Source organism: Paramisgurnus dabryanus, chromosome 12 (assembly GCF_030506205.2).
Source record: "Paramisgurnus dabryanus chromosome 12, PD_genome_1.1, whole genome shotgun sequence".
Taxonomy (NCBI): domain Eukaryota; kingdom Metazoa; phylum Chordata; class Actinopteri; order Cypriniformes; family Cobitidae; genus Paramisgurnus; species Paramisgurnus dabryanus.
Genome location: NC_133348.1, coordinates 2,636,787 through 2,659,537, shown reverse-complemented (window position 1 = coordinate 2,659,537; position 22,751 = coordinate 2,636,787). Strand labels below are relative to the sequence as shown.

Sequence of the window (22,751 nt, the reverse complement as noted above, 5' to 3'; positions counted from 1 at the left end):
GGACTTTGGTGATACCAAAATAAGAGAATAGAGGATTTGTAATACTTCAGGCTAGGCTGAATGTTTAGAGCATTGTGTTAGCAGTGCAAAGTACACAGGTTTGATCACAGGAACATGCATACGAATAAAATAAATGTATAGACTGAATGCACCGCAAGTCGCTTTGGATACATGCATCTGCCAAATGCATAAATTTAAATATATTGTAAATGTACATTATAATCAGTGACGCAACAGAAATCTATTAAAGCATTTATTCAGGACTGGGCATCATAAGACTCATTAGATACTCATTAAACACAACAAATCTCTGAAATAATTGACATAAGAATGACTTTAATAATGATTTGCACCAAGATAAATTGATAATGCTTGTGTTTTATAAATAAGACCTAATGATTTATGAGATGAAACTAGTGATGTGTGACATGCATGCAGATTCCAGTACAGGCATAACTTTAAAAATAATTGGCAACTAACTAACTGTTCTTTATGTATGGATATCTTCAGTAATGATTGAGAAAAACCTTCAGTAACATTATGGAGATTTCAAGCAAGCATAAAGCAAAATTTCTTTACAGTCACTCGTGGGCACATTTACATTTGGCAGATGCTTTAATCTAAAGCGACTTAGAGTGCATTCAATATTTTTTATCAGTTTGTGTGTGTTCCCTGGGAATTGTACCCCTGTCATTTGTGTTGCTAACGCAATACCAACTGAGACAGAGGAGGTGGGGTTGATATCGCAGACAAACATCCTGTATAGAAATAGCTCAGACTACAGATAATGCACTTTGACAGAGAGAGGACTCAGGAAAAGGGCAGACGCAGCTCTGTTGTACCAGAACTAAATTTTTGTTCCCAGTTGAGCCCTGTTAAAAGAGCAGGTTTACTGTTGAACGTCTGCAATGGTATTTTTGTTTTTATATTTTTAGGGACTTTTATGCCTTCATTGGAAAAATCGTAGGTTGGACTTGAACATGCACTTCCACTGGATCGACCCTTTCTTCAAATGTCAAAAGCATTCATGTTATTGCTGCACCTTGGCTCTGATCAGATGGTATTTGGAAAACTTGTTCCCATATGACTATGACCAACCGAAGCACCTTTAAAATCTCAGCTTGCCCATCTGAAGCAATCGATTTAAAATGGCAGTTGTTGCAATCCCACATGGGCATGCTTTAAAAAAAAATGTTTGCTTATTGACAGCTCTTGCCATATTGTTCACTTTTCTTCAAGTTTGTCAAATTCTTCAAAATATACTTTCCGAGAGTTTATTTCTGTGACAGATTTTCATAATTCATATGGATTGGAGAGCGATTTCTTAATTCTTCCCACTAACAATATAGACTAAATATCATAATCAGATCGGGTAAGTTAAAAGCAAAATTTAAAATGAAACTCATGGCAAGTGATGTGTGTGCTGTGTGTAATTGAGGGTGATACTGACATTAAATGGGTGTTGTGATTCACCAGCTGCCTTGCAAACTCGCATGTGGAACTTAATAATTAACATCTCAGAGTATGTGAAGGGAAGGGGGTGAAATGAAACCGTAAAAATAGCTCAGATTGGAAAGCAGAAGCTCCAAAGATTTATAGTCTAAACTTTGGTTTAATTTCATTCCATGTGCAGCTGAGCTGTTTTGCTGTTGCATTGCATTGACTAATAAATTACAGGAGGACAGAACAATAACGCTTGTTTTGTAAGGTGTCAACTGCAGCGCTTACAAGAATAACTTGCAATTAAATAAAGCTGAATAGCTGAAGTTAAACAAACAATAATTACAGCATACAGACGTAATTTGATCTCGTAAGGTGTTTTAAGGGGTGTAAAAGCACAGAGAAATTACAGTTTACAATAGACAGCATGCATACCACTGTCAAAATGTAATACAAAAATAAAATTATCTTGCCAAAATTATACTTATATATAAGGAAATGAGGAAAATGGCATTCACATTTAGATGTACTTGATTTAATAATACATAGCCTAAAGGCGGGGTGCATGATCTCTGAAAGCCAATGTTGACATTTTCAATAACCTAAACAAACACGCCCCTACCCCAATAGAATCTGGACCTTCTTTTGGTAGACACGCCCCACACATATGCAACCCAGGTAATGAATGTCTGTTAGTAGACACACCCCTTACTGCTGATTGGCTACAAGTGTGTTTTGGTAGTCGGCCCGACTCTCATTTCCAAAGTGTTTTTTAAAAATCATGCACCTCGCCTTTAATCTTCAAATTAAATGACATTGCTTTAGGTCAAAGGCTTAAAGGGATAGTTGACACAAAAATGAAAATTATGATGATGTCATCATTTACTCACTTTCATGTTATTAACTCAATTCACGTCAGCCATTTTTTGAAAAGTTGCCCGCAAGCATATTTTGTGATTTTCACAAAAGTTTCACAAAATGCGTTCTAGGAAAAATGTATTCTAAAAATATATAAACATACAAATATATCAAATGAAAGAACAGACCCTCTGCTTTCAAACAAACAATAAACAAACAAACAAAACAAGAAAAAACTTTCATCCTATCTATTTGTTTTCTCTGCTTATAAACTCTTAAATATGGGTATTTTTCTTTAAAAATACATTTTCTATTTAGCAAAAAACTGAAATAATGGCATTTTTGTGAAAGAATTTTGTTAGAGATCAGATTCAGAACGATTATCAAAACATACACAGAGTTTAAAATTAGTAAATAAGTTTTTTATAAATTGTGTAATTGCGGTATTGAAGATTAACATAAAAATGAATCAGGATCACGTTTTTTTGTGTAAATATAACTCGTCAATGGCAGGAAAATAGTTAAAAAAAATAGTTCTGATGAACCCAGAGGAAGATATTTTGAGGAATTTTTGTAACCAAACCAAACAGAAGCACCATTGACTTCCATAATATTCTTTTTCCTACTATGAAAGTCAATGGTGCTTCTGATGTTTGGTTACAATCGCTCCTCAAAATATCTTTCTTTGTGTTCAGACCAAAGAAATGTAATCAAGTTTGTAACAAAATGAGATAAAGTAAATGATGACAGAATTTTATTTTTTGGGTCAACTATCCCTTTAAGACCTTGTCAAAAAAACCTAGTCATGCATGGTCAAAAGACAATAGTTGTGGCAAAAAAATAGTACATTATTAATAATCATGACTATCATTGTACTAAATTATAATACTGAAATACAAATACTCTAGTACTTTTCAATCCTGGTTGTATTAAAGTATAATGTGACATCATCAGTTTATCTTGGTGTGATATTTTTGTGATACCCGCACTCACCCCTGCTGTTATGCTTGACTCAGATCCTATTAAAGTGAATGCCAACCCATGTAATGCCTGAGGGCAGCTTGTACTGACAGTAATGCAGTGTCACATTAGCTAAATCTGTTTGAAACGGCAGTCTTCATAACTAACCAGCTCTTACCAACGGAGTTATTTCCACAACCTAAGGACCTTGTATCTATGTCTGGCTACCACAGCTGACTTTTTCTCAACAGAAAGAGCAAAATTAACACTGTTAGAAAATATGATCATATACCTCAGCTGTCACTGGTGTGCTACCCTTTAAAAGATCCTAATATGTACAATTATGAACAGATATTTATACATTTGGTACTAATATGTGCATTTGAGGTACTAATATGCACTCTTTAGTTACAAAGATGTACTTTATGAAAAGGTACCGCCCTAGTGATAGCTAGGGTACATATTTTGACCATTTTTGTGCATACGCTACAGTACTGTTCAAAGATTTAGGGGGGCACATGACTGAAATGTTGATGATCTTAATCTCTTAATCTAAATGTTTATGCAAAATGATTAGAGTTTAAAGTAGATGAAATATAAATAATGTATGTATATGTGTATCTTTATTAAAAAGATAAATCTCATTGCTTGTGCTCCCTGTGCGATCTTAAAACAACTGTCATTGCTTTGTTTGCTAAAGATGGTGTGCTGTGCCGATACTCCCAAAGGCACCACTAAAAGGAAAGGGGTCTGATTTCCTCAACACCACATACAAAGCAGGCCGGCGTCTCGCTTTGTAAACTGATCTGCGGGCTGAGAGCGGCCTTGTGCACTTTTCTAGTACTCGTGTTGTGCTGCTATAGAAACTCTTAATTCGTAAGTCAACTGCCTGAATGGGAGACGCATGCCTGAATAGTAACCCGAGACAAAGGCAACCGCTTGCAGCTTTGCAACGCTATCATCAAAGCTCTAAGGGGAATGAAAAGTGTTAAGACCTCTATGTGAACTTGACACATGAATGGACAGTATGTGTAATGTCCAATGACGGGTTCAAAAGAGCACAAATCTCGAAAGTAAAGGTGCTGACAGTGATCTGCGAGTCTGTCATTTTCAATAAGAGCTGGCAGAGCAACAAAATTTACCTTCATGCAAATGCACAACAATGCAATGTGACAACAGAAGCAAAGACAGTACAGCTTGTGTATATGCCTTATAATTAGGGATGGGATACAATGGTGGGCCATTAGCCAAGTAAAGTTAACTTATCTAATTCTATTTCATAATCACCGGAAAATGAGGATTAATTGTGTCAACTTTAAATAGATCCCAAGTAATTATGATTTAAGCCTTTATGGCTTGATGTAAGTGATGGGTTTACTGTATTTGAACCATTACGATTGCATTTGTATTTTTATATATACATTTTCTTGGCAGTCTCTTTTCTACCAAGTGACTAAAAAAATTTGATATATTGAACCGAATATCTCTCTATATTGGAAATCAGAGTGTCTATTACTCACGATTTGTCTCTTCTGTGGATGTGTTGCCGTCTTTGGGGACTGGTGCCTGGTCGACGGTGCGGTGATAAAGATTTGCCTCGGGTTCTTTCTTTAATTGGAGACTGAGCGCTGGATGACTTGAGGATCTGCAATTAAACCCAAATAGACATTTAGACATTTCATATATTTTTAATGAGCTAATATAAAGTACGTTTCGGGGATTTGAAAAATGTCAACGTTATCACATATAATATAAAAAAGAAAGATTCTGCAGATGTTCAGGTCACTAGTCTCGAATAAGGTCTTTAACTCATTCCCCGCCAGCCTTTTTTTGAATAGTTGCCCGCAAGCATGATTTGTGATTTTCACAAAAGTTTCACAAAATGCCTTCCAGGAAATTTTTCTTCTAAAAATATATAAACATATAAATATATCAAATAAAAGAACAGAACCTCTGCTTTCAAACAAACAATAAACAAACAAACAAAGAAAGAAACAAAACACGTTTCATTCTATCTATATTTAAAAAGTAAAAGATTTGTTAGAGAATGATTATCAAGACATACACAGAGTGTAAAATTAATAAATAATTTTTGCTTTAGTTTTTTTATAAATTGGGTAAGAGATATTATTACAGAAAAAAACTCATCATGAACACGTTTTTTTCATGCAAATGTTTTCTCTTAAGTGACGAGATAACTCGTCAATGGCAGGGAAAGAGTTAAATTAAACATAATACAATGTTTAATACAATACCTTTTTGGGTACATTACTGTATATTAATGATCTAAATTGTTCTTTATACTAAACAATAGATCCTTGGGCTGTGGCGGCTGGTCAATTGGGGGCTCAAAAGTTGTCCAGAGAAGAAAACTATTTTAACATGTTAAACAAAGTTAAATATATGGTGCAAATTAATACAAAATAAAATCATTTAGGTTTACTATTTCACTGTAAGTCATGTTATCATTTATAAAAAAAAAAAAATCAAAATCAAAACGGAGTTAGTTGTGTGTGTGTCATGTTTGTGTGTCTGGGGCGCACCCCAAACGAGTGTCTATGTAGGTCAATAAAAATAAAATATGTGACCTGAGGCTGAGCTCTAATTGGCTGGTTTCGGATCCGCCCTGGGGCGCAGGACTGTACGCCCCAAACCCTACCACTTATGTTGTAAGCGAATCAATATTGTTTTTATGTCTTGTGATTGGATCGTTCTCAGAGTCTTATAACCGCGTTTGTGATTTGATTTGTTCATATTTGCCTGTTCAGCACAAAGTTTGCGTTTTTATCGCCTCAGCTGTCTGTCACTGCGAAAAAATAATAATTTATTAATCTGCTTCATGAGATGTTAAACATGTAAAGTGATGCACAGTCTCTGGTCATCTGTTCTCTTCACAAATAGACACATTTGAACTAGAATGCTCATCTTGTAAGTTCATGAATAGAAAAGGGGAACGCAAACAATTATTCGCATTAAAACATGACAGATATGACAGATAATTGACTAAGACAGGATTTTTAAAAGTGAAAAAGTATAATCCAAACTCTGGTGTGTTTGTGTGTGAGTGTGTGTGAAGGATTACCGTACCTTAATTAGTTAGTTACTGATAATAAACTCACATTATACTTATACTCAGATTTATTTCATGCTTTAGTTGACTTCAACAGTAACATTTTTAGCATTTTAGCTAAGCACCAATGATATTTATCACTTGATAAACGGCTATTTACAGACCTGCATTACTACAGTAAAAGTTTAATTTCAAGTTTGTATGCGCCCCCCCCCCCCCCCCCCCAAAAAAAATTTTTTTTGCACCAGCCGCCACTGTCCTTGGGGTATATTATTGTACTTTAAAAGGTACAACATTTCAATGTGTTATATACCCAGAAAGGTACAAAAAAGAACCTTAAAGAGGATACCACCCCAAAATCTGTTGCAGGTGCCAAAATGCAAAGAGTGAATTGTGAAAAGAGAAATGGATAATGAAGATTGCCTATCATCAGCCCGACAGGGGGCCAGTGCTGAAAAATAACACGACTATAATCAGTATATTAAATAGGTAAAGCTTGAACACTTGCACACCACGGGGAGTAAAAGCTGAATCACTCTCACTGCGTTTTCTTATTACGAGTTACTGCCGTACAGATGTATCTAGAAAAACTCCACATTCCGTTCATTAACTTGATGATGCTCATTAACTCCATTACGCCACAAGTCAACAGATTTCCAAAACTCTCAATCGTCTATAATGTTTTTCCCAAATAAACAGCAAACGCAATGAAGAGTAACTTGTAAGGATGCATTGTAATGTTCTCAGTTGTATCCTGCAGATGCTAAAGCAAATAGGATCCATTTGAATTGATGTTTGACTTTTTGATAACATGTTTGATTAGGTGTTCCTCCCTTCCTTCATTCCTTTCACGTGCTTTCAGATCTAGCTAAAACAGAACAGACAAAAACATTTTGAAGGGCAAATCCAAAATGTCTCATTATTTATAAATCCAGAATTCCTTACAGACATCTAGAGCAGAATTTCCACTCTTTTCCGCGATGAATAGAAAATGTGTCACAGCTGACTGCGGTCATCCATGTGTAATACTTCTGACCTAGATTTAACTATCTACATGACAAATGTGTCCTACGTTACAGGCATACACCTGATCTCTAGAAAGTCGACTGTCCGAACTTCGTCCAAGGACAAAGACGGACTCTGATGATCCATGGATAAGTCACTCGGGATTGCACAAAAATCGTATTAATAACCTAGATGCACAACAGCACTGCAAGGCATTTGGTATGTGTCTCTGTTTCCACACAAGAAATTTGACCTTATTTAGCTCTAAGAGTTTCCATAAGTCCACTCAGGGTTCCCACTCTTAATTCAAATTCCCTGACTTTTCCCTGGCTAAAAAGCTGAATTTCTATGGCCTGTGTCCAGGATGCAGTAAGCCTGGATAATGTAGTGTACACCGTGAGTTTATAAAAATGTAGCTTAAATGTGTCAAATGAATAAACAGTTCCAATAAACAGCTGTTTAAATTGTAGTCTCACTTGAAATCAACAGATGCTTGAACCTGGGAATTGTATCCCTTAAGTCACAAGTTAACAAGCGGATTACATTGTGATAAATGGAAACTTAAATTTTAAGCAACAAACAAAAACCCTGATATTCCATGACTTGGACGAAAAAATTAAATGAAATTCCCTGACTTATAATGTCTGGAAAAGACCTTTTAAAATTCCATGATATTCCAGGAATTCCATGACCTGTGGGAACCCTGTCCACTGAATGACTTTTTGTGAGCAACATTGGTTATTTGATACCACAAATAAGCTATTTTTCTGGTTCCATATTTCTAGGCTCAGTGGACAAAAATGCTTTGCTCGCGTACAGCTTGCGACGCAAATTTTGGATCCTCCGAAAGCTAGACCGTCTCTTTTCAAATCCCTTTGTGTTCTTCAGAGGCTGCAACCTTTAAAGACCGAGTTTTCGCCTTTAAGATCGCATCCTTAGAAGGTCGCAGCCTTCAAATTGGGACACAATTATAGAGTACAAAACTAAATACAACCATGAGGTTGGTCAATTTTAACACAATCTCATACCAATTTATAAATATTTTATGAGGTGGTTAAATTCGTACCACCACATTTGTAAGTTTTTGTATGATTTGCTTTTGTTCCTGTGATGTTGGGGTTAGGGGTGGGTTTTTCTTATCTTTTTTAATAATCGTATGTATTTGTACGATCACACAAATTGGCAACCCTGTTACCATAATTTGTTATTTTTGTGATTTCGTTATTTTCAAGGAATAAACATTGAAGCTGCGATCCGAATTCATAATTTAAGCTGTTGGGTGCGATTTTGCGTGAAATGTCAGTGTGATGTCACACTGATGAACACACCTACACAAAGTAACCTGCAATGTTTTTCAAAACATTGATGGGGATAGAGAGGCAAAATTTACAGACAGCAGGTTTATTTATATATAGGAAAACACCAACATTTTTCAATATTTTACTATGTTCTCAACTTAGACAAATTAATACATATCTATCTTTTTTCAATGCGTGCATTTTTAATCTTGGTACAGCACCTTGTTAATGTGTTAGCATTTAGCCTAGCCCCATTCATTCCTTAGGATCCAAACAGGGATTCATTTAGAAGCCAACAAACACTTCCATGTTTTCCATATTTAAAGACTGATACATGAGTAGTTACACAAATAAGTATGGTGGCACAAAATAAAACTTTTGTTTGGAGCCATAGGAATAAATGGGGCTAGGCTAAATGCTTACACATTCAAGAAGTGCTGTACAAAGATTAAATGCATGCATTAAATCATCTAAGTTGAGGTAAGAACATAGTAAAATATAGAAAAACAGTAGTGTTTTCCTTTTATCTTTGTACAGTGTGTTGTGAATGTGTTAGCATTTAGCCTAGCCCCATTAATTCCTTAGGATCCAAAAAGGCATGAATTTTGAAGCCACCAAACAATTGGACCTCAGGTGCAGTAAAATTGACGGAAGTCACAGGAGTGGGATGGGGAGTAGTCAGGAGTGATGATGTTACTGCACGCTGAGGCTGTGCTTTTCCACCATACCATATAGTTCTCATTTTGTAGAAGCTTAAAAAATCGACACGTTTTATTTTGTGCCAACATACTTACTTGTGTAACTTCTCTTGCAATAGTCTTTAAATAGGGAAATGTTTTTTGTGTTTATATTAGAGTATATTATGCTTTATATATTTTATTTTGGTCTGGTGTATGGAAGTTACTTTGTGTGTGAATAAAAGTCGTTACAATTTCCTTGGCAGTGTGAGTGCAATGTGTGGTGTCAAACCTTTGAGGCTACTCTTCCCTAAAATCATATTTTTTTTTTCAATTTTATACACAATTGTATTCTGTTAGCTAGACAAAAAACAGTACAGTAACCATTGTCAATAAAGGGCTAAGACTGAAAGGTGGACATAAGAGATATTTCAATGGTCCCCTGCCATAGTGACAAAACATCTAAACATTTCGACTTGCAGTGCTTACACAATGCCAAAGGGACGATGCATTTTGGGGGCACTGACTGTTAAAATGAGAAGGATATTTAGTTTTGACACATGAGTGAACTATTTTGGGAGAGGTATGAGCTTTTGCAGGTGAACCATGGTGTTGTGCCGAACCATCCACTTTATTTTGACAAACGCACCAAGAGTGTTGAGAACGTCCGGTCTGTTTCAAGAAATGAGGCAAAACAGTTGAGAAGGATATTTGCCATTTTTGTGGCACTGACTCTTTATATGGGAAAGGAATTTAGTTTTGAAGCATGAGTGAACAGTTTTGGGAAATATATGAGCTTTTGCAAGCAAACTATAGTGTTGAGCTGAACTGTAAGACTGTTTTGCCAAATTATCTTAGAGTTTTGATAATGTAATTTCTGTTTCAAGAAATGAGCCAAACCAATGGAGAAAAACGTCTCGGTTACGGATGTAACCCTCGTTCCCTGAAGGAGGGAACGGAGACGTCACGTCGTGACCGACGAATTGGGAACTCGCTTAGAGAGACCAATCTGCTTCGAATACTACTAAAACGCCAATGAACTTGGCATTGAGATATTTGCATAATGCTGGCGCCGCCCCGCCAGGTGCGTATATAAGCAGCAGGTGCAAATAGGGAAATTAGCTTCTTATTCGCTGAGAAAGCCGGAAAGTGTGACCGGCCGTAACAGCAGGTGGCAGCACCTGTGGCGACGGGACGTGACGTCTCCGTTCCCTCCTTCAGGGAACGAGGGTTACATCCGTAACCGAGACGTTCCCTTTCAGTCGGTCACTACGACGTCACGTCGTGACCGACGAATTGGGAATCCCTATCAAAACGCCACTAGGGGCTGACCTCTTCCAGTGACTGCGTAAAAGCCCTCCGGTTCCACTTAAGGAGGAGGAGGTAGGTTTTAAGGCAGAAGGCCGGGCACTAGATGTTCCTTTAACCCCACAGAAGTGCCAGCGACTGGGAAGCGCCCTACCTGAGCGGGATAGGAACGCTGCGGAAGCCACCACCCGTCTTAAGGGCTAATGGTGGGCGAAAGTCAACCGTAGTTGAGGAAATAAGACAGCCGTGGCTGTGTAAGCAAAGCAGTGCTCTGCTAAGGGAAACGTGGGCTAGTAGGATTAACCCCACGGAAAAATACTCACAATGGAACCCGGTGGGACACAATGTGGAGCCCGAGCCAGACACGTAGGTTCGCGAGGATACAGCTAGTGAAAGGCTGACTGCCAATGCTCCGCAACAAAGGCTGCCAAGGCAGCGGAGGAAGAACAATTCAAACCATTACGCATTTTTGTTCTGAAGGCCTTCCATACTGACACAGTTATGAAGCATCAGTTGGAGGCTGCAAGCCGACCTGCGAGACTGTTCTCCGTGCTCCCCCTGGTGAGGAAAGAACACGAGAGGATACAGGCTCGATACGAACACTGTAGAATTTAATGAACGTATTAGGTGTCGCCCAACCAGCAGCTCTGCAGATGTCTGTTAGCGAGGAACCACGAGCTAAAGCCCAAGATGAGGCAACACTCCGTGTGGAGTGCGCTCTCAAATTAAAGGGGCAAGGAATACCCTGAAGATTATAAGCCAGGGCGATAGTATCAACTATCCAATGAGACATCCTCTGCTTAGTGACAGCTTTCCCTTTCTGCTGGCCACCATAACAAACAAAGAGCTGGTCTGAGGTCCTGAGGCTTTGCGTGCGGGCCACGTAGAATCGCAGTGCGCGTACGGGGCACAACAAAGCCATGGTTGGGTCTGCCTCCTCCGGGGGCAGCGCTTGCAAGCTCACCACCTGATCTCTGAAAGGAGTGGTGGGAACTTTGGGCACGTAGCCTGGTCTGGGCCTCAATGTTACACTCGAGGCAGCAGGACCAAACTGAAGGCACGAATCGTCAACAGAGAATGCATATAAATCCCCTACTCTCTTCACTGAGGCCAAAGCTAGAACGGGGGGGCCTGAAGGGCTTTCAGCACCATGGACAGGTCCCAAGGAGGAATAGAAGGAGGGCGCGAGGGGTTTAGCCTGCGAGCGCCTCTTATAGTGTAATAACCAAATCATGCTGGCCAACTGATCTGCCGTTGATAAGTGAGTGAGTGACGAGCAGAAATAGCGGCGATATCAACTTTAATGGCGAAGGGACAGCCTACCATCTAACCTATGTTGAAGATATAAAGCACAATGTTAATGGGGCATTCTCTGGGGTCCTCGCGTTGCAAAGAGCACCAGGTGACGAAAAAGGTTTCATTAAGCGCGTAAGCCCGTCTTGTGGACGGTGCTCGAACCGCGTCGATGGTGTTAGATACTGTTTGCGATAAATCACCTAAACCTTGCGCGCGCTCAACGACCATACATGGAGATCCCACGGGTCGGGGCGCGAGTGCCAATGTGCCCCTTCCTAAGAAAGAAAGTCCTTCCTCAGGGGAATCCGCCAGGGAGGGCTGTCGCGAGGAGCATTAACTATGAAAAACCAATTCCCAGTCGTCCAGTACGGACGATTAATAAAAGGCTCTCCTCGTCCTGCCTGACTTTGCACAGTGTCTGTGCGATTAAGCTCACTGGAAGGAAAGCGTATTTGCGCATCCCCCGAGGCCAGCTGTGTGCCAATGCGTCCACGCCGAGGCTGCCCTCGGTTAGTGAATAAAATAGGCGACAGTGGGTATCGTCTGGCGACGCAAACAGGTCTGTCTGCGCACGACCGAACTTCTTCCAAATTAGCTGGACCGTCTGGGGGTGGAGTCGCCATTCGCCGGGGCGCGCAGCTCGAGAAGCGCGTCCGCTGCTGTATTGAGCGAGCCCGGAATGTGAATGGCACGAAGGGACCTCAGATGCTTCTGACTCCAAAGGAGGAGATGACGAGCGAGATGCGACAGGTGACGAGAGCGCAAAACCGCCTTAACGGTAAATAACGCAACAGTCGCAATGTTGTCGGTGTCGGCTAATACATCCTTCCCTCGCATCTCCACAGCGGAGCGTACAAGTCCCAGATATACAGCGCACCGCTCGCGGCAGTTGGGGTGCTATGCACACCCCTGAGACTGCAAGCCCGTCATACGTGGCGATCATCCCGTGCTAAGGGCATACATGCTACAGAATGCCAGGAGACCTTTCAGGGGCGCATTGTCTATCGGAAATGCCGGGTCTACCACGGGGAAGTTGGAATGACACGCAGGTGTAATGTTTACACGGTGTATGCCGGTGCGCCACGCTCTCCTTGAGACTCGATCGTAAGCCAACGCTGAAGCGGTCTCATATGAAGCAGCTCGGGCGGTGTCACAGCCGCAGCATGCTGTCATATGTCCAGGAGCTTCTGAAATTGTTTCAGAGGGACCGCGTACTTCCCTCGAATTAAACCGAGGCAAGTCAGAACTGACTGGTTGCGCGCTCTTGTAAAACACGCCATTTAGTCGATCGAGTCTAGTTTCCATACTGAGAAAAAGGATCCTCTGCACGGGGCAAAGTACTCTTTCCCAGTCGACCTGAAGACATAAACGAGCGAGATGCCGAAGCATTAACTCTGTGTTCGCGCACGTCTGCCAAGAACGGGCTATTATAAGTCGACGTACATAAAAGCAGAATGCGAACAACCCTCTCTCTGATATTTTAAAGCCGTGACTAGCACATGGAGACACGGAGAGAGAGAGACAGCTCGAATGATGTACTTAGTATTAATATGCCCACCCCACGACGCAGAGCGAAAAACGGTCTAAAGCGAGGGGAGATGGACACATAAAGTACACGTCTTACAGGTCTAAGGCTGCAAACGATCTGAATATTGAAATACGAGCCTCGGCGTTATCGTCCAAAAGAACACCTTTGTAGAGCCGGTGCGTAAATCAAATCGATCGTAACCCGCCGCGTATTTTGGGTACTATGAGATAAAGGCTGGAAAAACCCTATCATCATCATCATCTCGGTAAGAGGGACCGGCTCGATACATCCTTCGCCAACAGGACATCGACCTTTGCACGCAGTACATGTGCATCGGGCGCTTTCACCACAGTGAAACGAAAGCCCGAGAATTTTGGGGGTGCCGGATCTTGTAACCGAGGCGGATTGTGCGTAAAACCCAACGAAACGGGCTGGGAACTGAAGCCAAGCACCCAGGCACCGTACGAGGAGAATTAACGACACTACCGAAGTACCCGCGGTGGGGCAGCGAAGCGAGACAGGTGGGACTGCCGGTGCGTCTGCTGTGACAGCATAAGCATCTACAGTATGTGTGTGTGACACTGACCTGAGCCCGCTGAGGGTGACGGTCGTCTGGTCTCCTCAGCGGAGAGCACAGACTCCGAGGAGGGTGCTGGTGGTCCCGTCTCCTCAGCGGAGAGCTGGAACTCCTCAGGACACCCGCTGGCGATAGAGGAGAGGGAGGAAGAGCACGTAAATGCCCGCTCACATCTCTCTCGATCCTCTGGAGACCTGGAGAAGGAATAGGAATGCACTCTTTTTGTGGTTTTGTGGGTGCCGGCTGAGAAGCCGGCGGAACAGAACAAAACGAAACCAAAGATTCTCCACCCGGCCCTCTACCGGTGGAGGGAGCGATGCCATCACCGTCTCCCGTAGAGTGATCCCATCCGAATCCAGGTCGCCCGTCTCAGGGCCGCTTCGATTTCCGTTTACCACGGGAAGCGGGTGGGGCGGGCGGGGCGGGCTGCCGACGGCTGTTCCCCCTCTGTGGCCTGGAAGATGTTCTAGTGGGGGGGATGGAGGCAGCCGCCGCAGGGCGCCCTCGGCGAGGAGCAGACGGGGCCGCCGGCGCTGGAGGGCGAGATGCAGGTCGCTTGCGCCGGGGCATGATCTGAGCGATCGCCTCCGTCTGCTTCTGGGCGGCGGAGAACTGCTGGGCAAAAGACTCCACCGACTCACCGAAGAGACCAGCCTGGGACACGGGAGCGTCTAAGAACTTGTTCTTCTCCGCATCCGACATGTCCGCCAGACATAGCCATAAGTGGCGTTCCTGGACCAGCATCGTGGACATGGCACGACCAATCGCCTGCGCTGTCACCTTCGTAGCGCGAAGAGCCAGATCAGTGGCAGCCCGGAGCTCCGAAAGGACAGGCGAGTCGTGTCCTCCCTCGTGCAGATCCCTCAAGGCCTTCGCTTGATGAACCTGCAGCAACGCCATTGCGTGCAGGGCTGAAGCCGCCTCTCCACATGCCTGGTGGGCAGCGCCCGTTAAACCGGAGGACTGTCTGCAGGCACGAGAGGGGAGGGTTGGGCGGTCCTTCCAAGAGGGAGCGTGAGCTGGACACAGTTGCATCGCGACAGCACGCTCCACGGGAGGGATCCCCGTGTAACCCTTAGCGGCTCCGCTGGTGAGGGAGGTGAGGGGGGAGGGCTGAAACGGCCGTAATCTCATGGAAAACGGCGACTTCCAGGTTCTAGTCAGCTCCTCGTGCACCTCGGGGAAGAAAGGCACCGGTGGAGAGGGTTGTGACACCCGGGCAGCTCCAAAGAACCAATCATCCAGGCGGGACGGCTCGGGCTGAGGGGGGGGAACCCACTCTAACCCTACGGTCTCCGCCGCTCGAGCGAGCACGGCCACCATCTCTGGATTGAACTCCGGCGTCCCAACCCGACCAGAGGGAGGAAGGGCGTCGGGGTCCACGTCAGGGGGAGGAGGCCCACCCTCGGATGCTGCGGCGTCGGTGGACCCGGAGGGAGGCACAATGGATTCTAGAGACATCGTAGAACACGACGCTGAAGTCTCCATAGGCACATCAACCGGCTGTGGATGAGGAGGCTGAGAGCATGAGGACGAATCCCCCGACCGGCTCAGCACAGTGATGCGGAGGTCGTCCTTTGAGAGCTTTACAGCCGCACCGTGGCGGCGTTCAGCACTCGCATGACGAGGGTTGCGCTTTTCCCGGAGGAAAGACAACCGTCTCCGCAAATCCACAAGGGACATGCTCTCGCAGTGAGAACACTTACCCCCAGCGAACGCTGCCTCTGCGTGCTCGATGCCCAAACACGAAAGACAACGCTCGTGACCGTCCTTCGGACCCATGTATTTGCCGCACCCAAGATCGCACGGACGAAAAGCCATCCTGAAAAGGACGCTGATGTCCGGATATACGAGAGAGTGGCTGCCTTTAACAAGGCACAAAGCTCTCTCGTATCACTCTTTTAGGGAAATTCACTCAGATGCTTAGTTGATGAGCGCACAGGAAGGCAACGCACACACTAAACTCAAAAACAACAAACAGATGTAGAGCCGTGGAATAAGCGAAGCGTCCGCTGTGGTACTGCTAGTACAACCAACTTCAGCAATCAGATCCCAACAGAGTAGAGTAGCTTCTCAGTAGCAGATACTGCAGGCTTTCGAAGCGAATAAAAGCTAATTTCCCTATTTGCACCTGCTGCTTATATACGCACCTGGCGGGGCGGCGCCAGCATTATGCAAATATCTCAATGCCAAGTTCATTGGCGTTTTAGTAGTATTCGAAGCAGATTGGTCTCTCTAAGCGAGTTCCCAATTCGTCGGTCACGACGTGACGTCGTAGTGACCGACTGAAAGGGAACTGTAATTTGTCTAAGTTGAGGTAAGAACATAGTAAAATATTGAAAAGCAGTGGTGTTTTTTAAACATGCCAAAATTCCCACTTTGAGTTCATCATCGAAACAAAATCATAGAAAAACCAGAAACGAAACTCTCATCCCCATGAGTGATGTCCTCACCTTCATCCTCATGTCACGGCCGTGCTTCTCCAGCTCTTTGCGCATGTCTTCCCGAACCTGCTTACCGGCATTGATCACCAGGTAGTTCCATTCGATTGGTTGAAAAACATGTGGATTGTGGGGCACATACAGGCCGATCTTCACCTTCTTCATGGTGTGCTGATAACGGCGGTACGAGTCCTCAAAGTCGAACACCAACTCGCTGAGCGTACGGAAAGTCAGGGATCGGTCCATGAGGTCAGCACGACGACTCATACCCAGGGTGCCGTAGCGGCCGTTGCAGTAAACGCCCAACACCACGTGATGAAAGTGGTGACCAGAGAACTGGGTCTTAAAGCTGATGGGGAAACGTTCAACCGAGGTCAGACCGTTGGTTAGGTAGCTAGTGAGAAACAGTCAAGGTTCTTTCTAATAGTCCATTTTAATTTCATTAAACTATGAAATTCATTCAATAGTAAGTTGATTTAAGTATGATGTGTAAAATCAGGAAGAACTTCTTGAATATATTCATTTAAGTCAGCTCCCTGATAATTGAATTGATTGTAGAGACACTATTTGAGTTTTTGGGTGAAATACACCTGAATAAAAATACAGTAAGCTAAGTGTTTGCCAACACTAATTCTATATTGTGAATCATATCATTGATGCATATTGGCATAGTTTATTGTGAAATCTCAATACAACATGAATCGTTACACCCCTACCAGTGAGTGTTCAATTCACAATAGTCTAGCAACCAACCCAGAACAAATCATCAACCAATCAGCGACCCTTAACCACACTTAACTAGCATCCATCTACAACAACCTAGCATCATGGTAACAACTTCTGCACGAGCAAGGAATGCTTGCTTCTCAAAAAAAGTTCACAACTAGTTCCCAAAACTAATGTTCTTTCCTTCTGGGCTTCTCCCCGTCTCTGCTTCATCTCTTCTGTAGTGTTATGTAATAGTGATCAGTGTTCACTGCGGCATGGACACATATAAGCAAGCACCAGCTTGTGAATCTATCAGCAGGGTTCATACCAGACCTCATCTGCAGCCAGGAGAAAACCTCCACAGCTGTGATGACGAAGAAACGCATGCTCTTACCGCATCAATTACAGCAGCAAAGACGCCTTAAAGGGACACTCCACTCTTTTTTTTTTAAATGGGCTCATTTTCCAGCTCCCCTAGAGTTAAAGTCTGATTTTTACCGTTTTGAAATTCATTCAGCCAATCTCCGGGTCTGGCACTAGCACTTTTAGCATAGCATAGCTTAATCCATTGAATCTGATTAGACCATTAGCCATTGTGCAAAAAATATAACCAAAGAGTTTCGATATTTTTCCTATTTAAAACTTGACTCTTCTGTAGTTACATTGTGTACTAAGACTGACGGAAAATTAAAAGTTGAGATTTTCTAGGCAGATATGGCTATGAACTATACTCTCATTCTGGCGTAATAATCAAGGACTTTGCTACCGTACCATAGCTGCAGGAGGCGCAATGATATTACGCAGTGCCCGAAAATAGTCCCGATATTGAAAGTTACAATGCATATGTGAAGTGCCGTTTTTGTGTGTGTCCTTTTAAATGCAAATGAGCTGATCTCTGCACTAAATGGCAGTGCTGTGGTTGGATAGTGCAAATTAAGGGGTGGTATGATCCCCTTTTGACATCACAAGGGGAGCCAAATTTCAATGGCCTATTTTTTCACATGCTTGCAGAGAATGATTTACCAAAACTAATGGCGCTTTTCCATTGCATAGTACCCCACGGTTTGGTTTGGGTCGGGTCAGCGTCAGCTCACTTTTGGGGGCTTTTCCACTGGGTGCAGTACGTAGAATTCCAAGCGACCCGAGCTGATACCAAAACATGACACAAAAACACTGTAGATCACTGATTGGTCTGAGAGAGTCGTCACTACCAGCGTCACCGCTATAATGTAAAAAATTAGCTTTACCTTTATGCTAGCTTGCGCTGTTTTGAGTAAACCTGTTGTCATCTGTGCTTTGCTGTAAGTTCCCAAACTCTCTTTTAGCGATGACAAACATTCACAGGCTAAGAATCAGGAACACCATAACAGTTTTTTTCCAGACTTGCAGTTTGCGGCGGCATATTCGCGATGCAAATGTCCGCATATATGCTTAAATGAGGCTCATCAGAGCGCCGACCGACACCACAGGTGTTTGTACAGAAACTGTCACGTGAGACAGTGGTAGTGATAAACGTGATGTGTAAACATCTATTTGTGATGATCAATTTCAATGTTGTGGCGGACTGAGAAATAAATAAACGTATGGGAATGTACAATGACAGTCTCACTTGTATTGTGTCACAGCACTAACCAGTGCAAATATAACGACACGCCTATAATCCCTCCCACTCTGAAGTGTTACTAAACTCGATGGAAAAGCTAACAAAGCCAAAGTGAGGTGAGCTGACCTGACCAGACCCAAACCAAACCATGGGGTACTATGCAAAAAAAAGCGTAAGTTACTGTTTTTTTTTCACATTTTCTAGGCTGGGCACTGGTGACCCAATTATAGCACTTAAACATGGAAAAGTCACATTTTCATGATATTCCCCCTTTAATATAGTCCCCTTTAATAAGTGGAAAGATCCTTTTGGCATAACAACTATTTTGAAATCTAAGCACTGCGTAGCTTCAAGTTCAAAATGACGAAATTATGCTTTATACTTTGCAACCACCTCTTAAATAAATCATAATCGTCACACTTGTCAGTAAACAGCATGTAGTTTTGCCGTTGGGTTAAGCATAAGCTGCCAATTCAGCCAAGGGCACAGGCAACAGATCTGTTGAGCCTGTGCGTCTGACAACACAACGTTAGGTCTGGATCTGTCTTACTGCTTTGCCATCTGCCTTTCAAAGACAATCACAAGTGTGCCCGTTCACAAATTCTGCTAGTATACCATAACACAAGCATATCTGTTTAACATTCGCCCATCGCAGATCCCACACTGATCAGTCATATGCAGACTACCAACACAAGCAGAATATTCAGTAGAAAGTTTTCCTGGAGCTCAATTGCATTAGCAAAACAAAGGTCATGGGTTCGTTCGAACCCTAGGAAATACAAATACTGCCATTTGTGGAAAAAACTAGCAGCTCTTTGCTGAGTTTCCTTGTGCTTCTATGTAAACAAAAATACACACACCCCAAAACCGCACAAGTGATATAATGAGAAGACACTATAGGATCACATTACCCATCAGCAAGATAACGTGATCCACTGCTGTGAATTTCTTATCTGCAAGTTGTAGAGAAAACCAAAATTGGCAGCATGGTGTCACTTTTGATTTATGTCTACTGAATATGCAGACAGCTAGCAAGTTACGACTTCACAAAACAATGCACGTCTATCCTAAATACAATGTGAACAAAGACTAACCAAATACTCCCTGTCCTTGAGATACACTAAATGAAAAACTGCTGATCTGATCAATGAAAATGAAACGTATGCCCTCTCAGCACAAGCCAATACAATGGATTACAAAGCTGAATCTTTTACTGGTACTATTTTCCTCTGTTTTTTCCTACCTAACCAGCCCATTCTACTAGCCTAACCGCCAGCATGCGAAGAGATAACAATTAGCTATTTCCCTGTATCTTATTCCAAAACTCAACCACCATCGTAACCTTAAACTTCCAGCAGGGAATAGACGTAATCTTCACCTCTGCGTTTTCTGATACTCTATTACAGTCACCTGGGACCGTACACCATTAAGTCTCTCAGCCATTAGAGAAAATAATCAAAAAGCGGCAGATTAAAAGACTAGTTTAGTACACAAAGACAATCACTAAGTGAAGTTAACTGGAACTCTTCTTTCAATTCCTGACAGAGCTACAAATCTGAAAACGGAGAAACAATCTGTTCTTGACTAATGATCCATGAATTGCCGTAGTACATACCAAAGTCTCTTTATCTCACAACAACCCCATGAAAGGCGGCACACTTGGCAAAGCAGATCTCTAAAAGACTTCTGCCCAACCCACATAAAAAATTAAGTATTTACTACACTAAACTGTAGCATACTGTATGTAGTATATAGTACATTCTAGTACACTATAAATTACTACAATTTGATAAACTGTAGTGAATACCAACACAATCTGAGGGGAATTTGTGATCTCATTCGTATGTTTTTGTATGATTTGCTTTCACCCGTGACGTTTGGTTTAGAGGTGCGTCTTCCTCATAATTGCACGTTTTTGTTTTGTATGATTTGCATACAAATTTATACAAATTAAGCACCTCGTAAAATGCGTATGAATTCCTGTGAGATCAGGTTGTGAATACTAATAATTACTGGTAATGGTAAAGACCAGAGTACAGTTTGTTTTTTATGTGTACGCAAACCGTACGCGCCTTGCAAAGCATAGTTTATTTGACTCGTACATATACACAGACGTTCTCATGTGCATTGTGACAAAATGAAAGGCATCTCCTGGGCTAACAAGCTGCGGTTTCTTCTTTGTTTGTGGGTTAAACTGGCCAAGCTGCTTCTTCATTGACGATCGTACTGCTATTGTGGTAACGCGCTGCCGTAACATGGCTGCAGCAGGCGCAATGATATTACGTTAGGGTGGCCATTCATGCCAGTTCCGCCGGACACGTCCCGAACATGTTTTCGGGTTCGTTCTCCGGAAGTCGCGTTGCTCGATCGCATACGTCATCAAGGTTTAATATTTCAGGTTTAATTAAAGAAAAGCAACCGTTACATTTCAAGGTAAAAACGAAACTACAATGATTGTATGTCTTAAAAGAAATAAATCTTAATTTTCTAAACGCAACTTCGGGAGAACGAATCCGAAAACATGTTCGGGACGTGTCCGGCGGAACTGGCACAAATGGCCACCCTATATTACGTAGTGCCCGAAAATAGTCCCCTGCTATTGAAAGTTACCAAGGGGACTATTTTTGGGCTGTGCGTAATATCACTACGCCTCCTGCAGCCATGTTAAGGCAGCAAAGTCCTTGATTATTACACCAGAATGAGAGTATAGTTCCTAGCCATATCGGTCTAGAAAATCACAACTTTTAATTTTCCGTCGGTCTTAGTACACGATGTAACTACAGAAGAGTCAAGTTTTAAATAGGAAAAATATTGAAACTCTTTGCATATTTTTAGCGCAATGCTAATGGTCTATACCGATTCAATGGATTATGCTAAGCTATGCTAAGAATGGTAGATCAGCTGAATGGATTCCAAAACAGTAAAAATCAAATGTTTAACTCTAGGGAAGCTAGAAAATGAGCATTTTTTTCAAAAAAAGTGGAGTGTCCCTTTAATAAGTACACTAAAATTCAGTGGTGCGCATACTATTCTGATAACAAACTTTGTGTCATGCGCACTGTACACGAACACTCGCGTAAAAACAGAACTATACTTTGCGTTAAGTTCAAAAACAGTATGTAAGAATTTTATTAGTTTACTACTAATAGTGCTTCTGTTCGAACCCGGACGGCATTAACCTTGTGTAAACCCGTGACCTGAGTCTGATAGAGAACGCTACCTCCCGCTGATACTAAATGGCACAGATGCATCTACTGCATTTTGAGGAAAACTGACTGACTTTAAGAGGAGAATCTTGTATGACTCCTTGTTTCCTAGCAACAGCTGAATATAGGAGCCTCAGGCTGAGTTGAAAGGGTGGGGGATCATAAGGAAAAGAGCGATGTGAAGCACATTGCCTTTGAGAGATCTGCTGATGGAGTCCTCCATCTCAATAGTGCAAAATGAGTTTTCGGCAACAATTATGTACAGTGTGGGGCAGATGGGGGTTTTCCAAGTAAATGAACTTTCCTGCGTGTGTTTGCTGGTAGTAATTACATTAATGAGCATTAAATTACGGTATACCATAGGGAAAGAAGAAAGGCATGGTTTATTTTAAAGCCAGTGGTTTATGTTAGGATGCTGCGATGTGTTTAAGTTTATTGCATACTGGGCAAGTTAAAATGGCTAAACCCGACTTTCTATCGTATTCTGACGTCTAGATAAAATCCTATAACAGTGATGCAGGCCTGTGGGATTTCACCAGTGTATTAAGAAAGAAAGTGAGTTGCAAGGATACATTCCAAGGATAACTGCTTCAAGGCATTTAATGGGAAGTGATTCCCGTATCATCTCTCTGGCGGTCTCCATCAACCTGAAGGACAGAAAAACAGATTAGAGAGTTGTATAGTACTTAAGTATTTTTACTTTCTACATAAAAGTACATTTTCAGTTATTCTTATTTTATCAGTGTTTTTCTTTGGAAAACATACATTCCAAAACA

At 42.2% G+C, this 22,751-nt stretch overlaps 1 protein-coding gene across 1 annotated transcript in view; it reads right to left on the bottom strand.

Moving 5' to 3' along the window:
• vash2 (vasohibin 2) overlaps positions 1 to 22,751 on the bottom strand; it is a 33,510-nt gene that overhangs the window by 3,226 nt on the left and 7,533 nt on the right. Inside the window, exons 4-6 of the mRNA XM_065256163.2 lie at positions 22,548 to 22,622; positions 16,471 to 16,852; positions 4,779 to 4,903 (exon numbers count right to left, since the gene is read on the bottom strand). Of these exons, the coding sequence (XP_065112235.1) occupies positions 4,779 to 4,903; positions 16,471 to 16,852; positions 22,548 to 22,622 (582 nt within the window). The remainder of the gene's footprint in view (positions 1 to 4,778; positions 4,904 to 16,470; positions 16,853 to 22,547; positions 22,623 to 22,751) is intronic.